The 2,585-nt window shown below is 43.0% G+C and overlaps 1 protein-coding gene across 1 annotated transcript in view; it reads right to left on the reverse strand.

Annotated features, from left to right (window-relative positions):
* The window catches only part of slc30a7 (solute carrier family 30 member 7), a 12,382-nt gene that overhangs the window by 5,913 nt on the left and 3,884 nt on the right, over positions 1–2,585 (reverse strand). The window contains exons 3-4 of the mRNA XM_008406480.2: positions 2,154–2,178; positions 574–755 (exon numbers count right to left, since the gene is read on the reverse strand). Coding sequence (XP_008404702.1) covers positions 574–755; positions 2,154–2,178 — 207 coding nt within the window. The remainder of the gene's footprint in view (positions 1–573; positions 756–2,153; positions 2,179–2,585) is intronic.

A 2,585-nucleotide genomic window follows, 5' to 3' on the forward strand; every position in this document is an offset into this window, starting at 1 on the left:
TCCTGCAGGTTTCAGGGCCCCAAAGTGGGTCCTGGAGGCCCGGCGTCCTGCAGGTTTCAGGGCCCCAAAGTGGGTCCTGGAGGCCCGGCATCCTGCAGGTTTCAGGGCCCCAAAGTGGGTCCTGGAGGCCCGGCGTCCTGCAGGTTTCAGGTTTCCCTGCTTTAATGTTCCTGATTCAACGGATTCAATAAACGCCTGTTTATCAGTCATCGATTGAAATCTCTGGGCTGAAGGAAGGAAACACCTACAACATGCCCAGTTGGAAACTCGGCTCCAGAAACCGGAGCTTCAGAAATCCTGTTTTCATTCTCCAGCTTCCAGATGATCAACATCTGGAAGATCAAAGTCCAGAGTGAAGGAGCCCTGAGGGACGCCGGCCTGTGGTTCCTCAGGTTCCCTCCGAGTCTCCGGGAATTTCAGCTCAACGTTTAAAACAAACCAAAGCAGCAGCTTCCCCTCTGAACAGGAAGTGACCTCACTCCATTGTTCCCCTTCACCTCATCGCAACAAGACTCTGGCAGCTCAGAGAGCCGATTGGTTCCCTGCGGAGGCTCCGCCCACCTGTCGGCTCACCTGACGCCGATGAGGAGGGCGATCAGCATGGAGCAGATGGGGTCGGCGATCATCAGGTCGTACTTCTGCATCAGGAGGGCGGAGATGATGACGCCGATGCTGCCCAGAGTGTCGGCGATGATGTGGAGGAGGACGCCTGCGAAGCAAGACGCAGGTTTTACACACAATTTAAATAACCAGGGCTGGAATAATTAATCAGACTAATTGTCATTAATTGATTATTGGATAATTGTCAACTACTTTAGTAATCGATTAATCATTAACTGGAGAAGAGAGACTCTAAAAAAGACCAAATTTTTGAAGGAACAACAAATTTTAAGCAGTAATTAGACAAAAATCGTGCAAAAAATATATAAATACATTTTACGTTCAACAAAAATATCCCACCCAGATTTCCTCCAGAGGGAGTTTTAGCTCCACCTGTAAAAATAACCTTCACTAAAGCTCCTCTTGCTTTCCAACTATTAAATCTGTAAACAAACAATAATCAACAGATCAGCTCTGAACGGCCTTCATAAGTCAAGCAGGAAAGGCTGAAATTTTCCCATGTTCAGCTGCAGATGCATCTGTTGTTTCAAATAATTCACCAACGGATTCTGTTACTGCATGAAATGTGTTTTTATTGTTTAACACAGGAATTAAATGTGTTAATTGGCATCTTTTAATGTATTTCTAATATTGTATAAAATGACTTTAGTGATCAAGTTTGCAGAAAGAGCAATTATTTTAATGGTCAGAATATCCGATTAATCGTCAGAATATCCGATTAATCGTCAGAATAACCGACGAATCGTCAGAATATCCGATTAATCGTCAGATTATCCGATTAATCGTCAGAWTAWCCGAYKAATCGTCAGAATAWCCGATTAATCGYCAGAWTATCCGATKAATCGTCAGAATARCYGAYKAATCGTCAGAWTATCCGATTAATCGTCAGATTATCCGATTAATCGTCAGATTAWCCGATYAATCGTCAGAATAACCGATTAATCGCCAGAATATCCGATGAATCGTCAGAATAGCTGATTAATCATCAGATTATCCGATTAATCGTCAGATTATCCGATTAATCGTCAGAATAACCGATGAATCGTCAGAATATCCGATTAATCGTCAGAATAAATCAATAGAGTAACCAATAAAATAGCTGCCAGTTGCAGCCCTGGTTCTATCCGATGCTCTGAACTGAATTAAACCAGCAGCAGGATCCGTCTCATGTTTACTGAAGCCACAGGCTGAGAGGGAATATTCTCGTCTTAAATGGTTTGTTTTTATTCACCGTTGGCAGAAAATCATTATAATTAAGATAAATAAAGGTGCTAAAACCTTTGTCCCATTAGTCTAGATAATGTTTGGCTTGTTGAGTAAATTAGTTTTATTGAATGGGTTGGATACGTCTAGCTCTGAATCTGTTCGTCACTCTGAATTTCCCCAGTGAGGAACAATGAAGGGCAAAAACAATAAAAACAGGAAATCTGAGCAGCTTCTCGGTTTAAACCAACAAACCATCTTTGTTCTGCTTGTCAAGAAGATACTTTAAAATAAACTCGGGTCAAACATCCAACTGCTGCAGCTCCAACCAGCAGTGTGGTGTGAGAGCGCCCCCTGGTGGCGAAACCAAGCAGTTTGAAACCAGATTGCATGAAGGTTTTTCCTCAAACTTTGGTCTGTTTGCAAGCGGAGAGAATTATGACCCAGGACAGCGTCTCTGGTTCTGATGGCGGATTCTCTACAGGCTGAAAACTAAACGGCGTTTCCAGATGAAACAACGACGAAGAAAATCCTTAAAAAAAACGGAGGATTCTCCAGCAGGGGGGTCGGCCAATCACGTTGCCACGGCAACCCCAATAGGCGAAGACGGGAACACATCATGAGATCACACTGCACATGTTGATATAGATATGTCAATCTAGATATACATCAGTATGTCTATTTATATATAGAACCAATGTAGACAGAACAGGAAAGCTAGAAATAGAAAGATAGAGCTAGAGACATAGAGATAGAGCTAG

Source organism: Poecilia reticulata, linkage group LG4, assembly GCF_000633615.1.
Source record: "Poecilia reticulata strain Guanapo linkage group LG4, Guppy_female_1.0+MT, whole genome shotgun sequence".
NCBI lineage: Eukaryota > Metazoa > Chordata > Actinopteri > Cyprinodontiformes > Poeciliidae > Poecilia > Poecilia reticulata.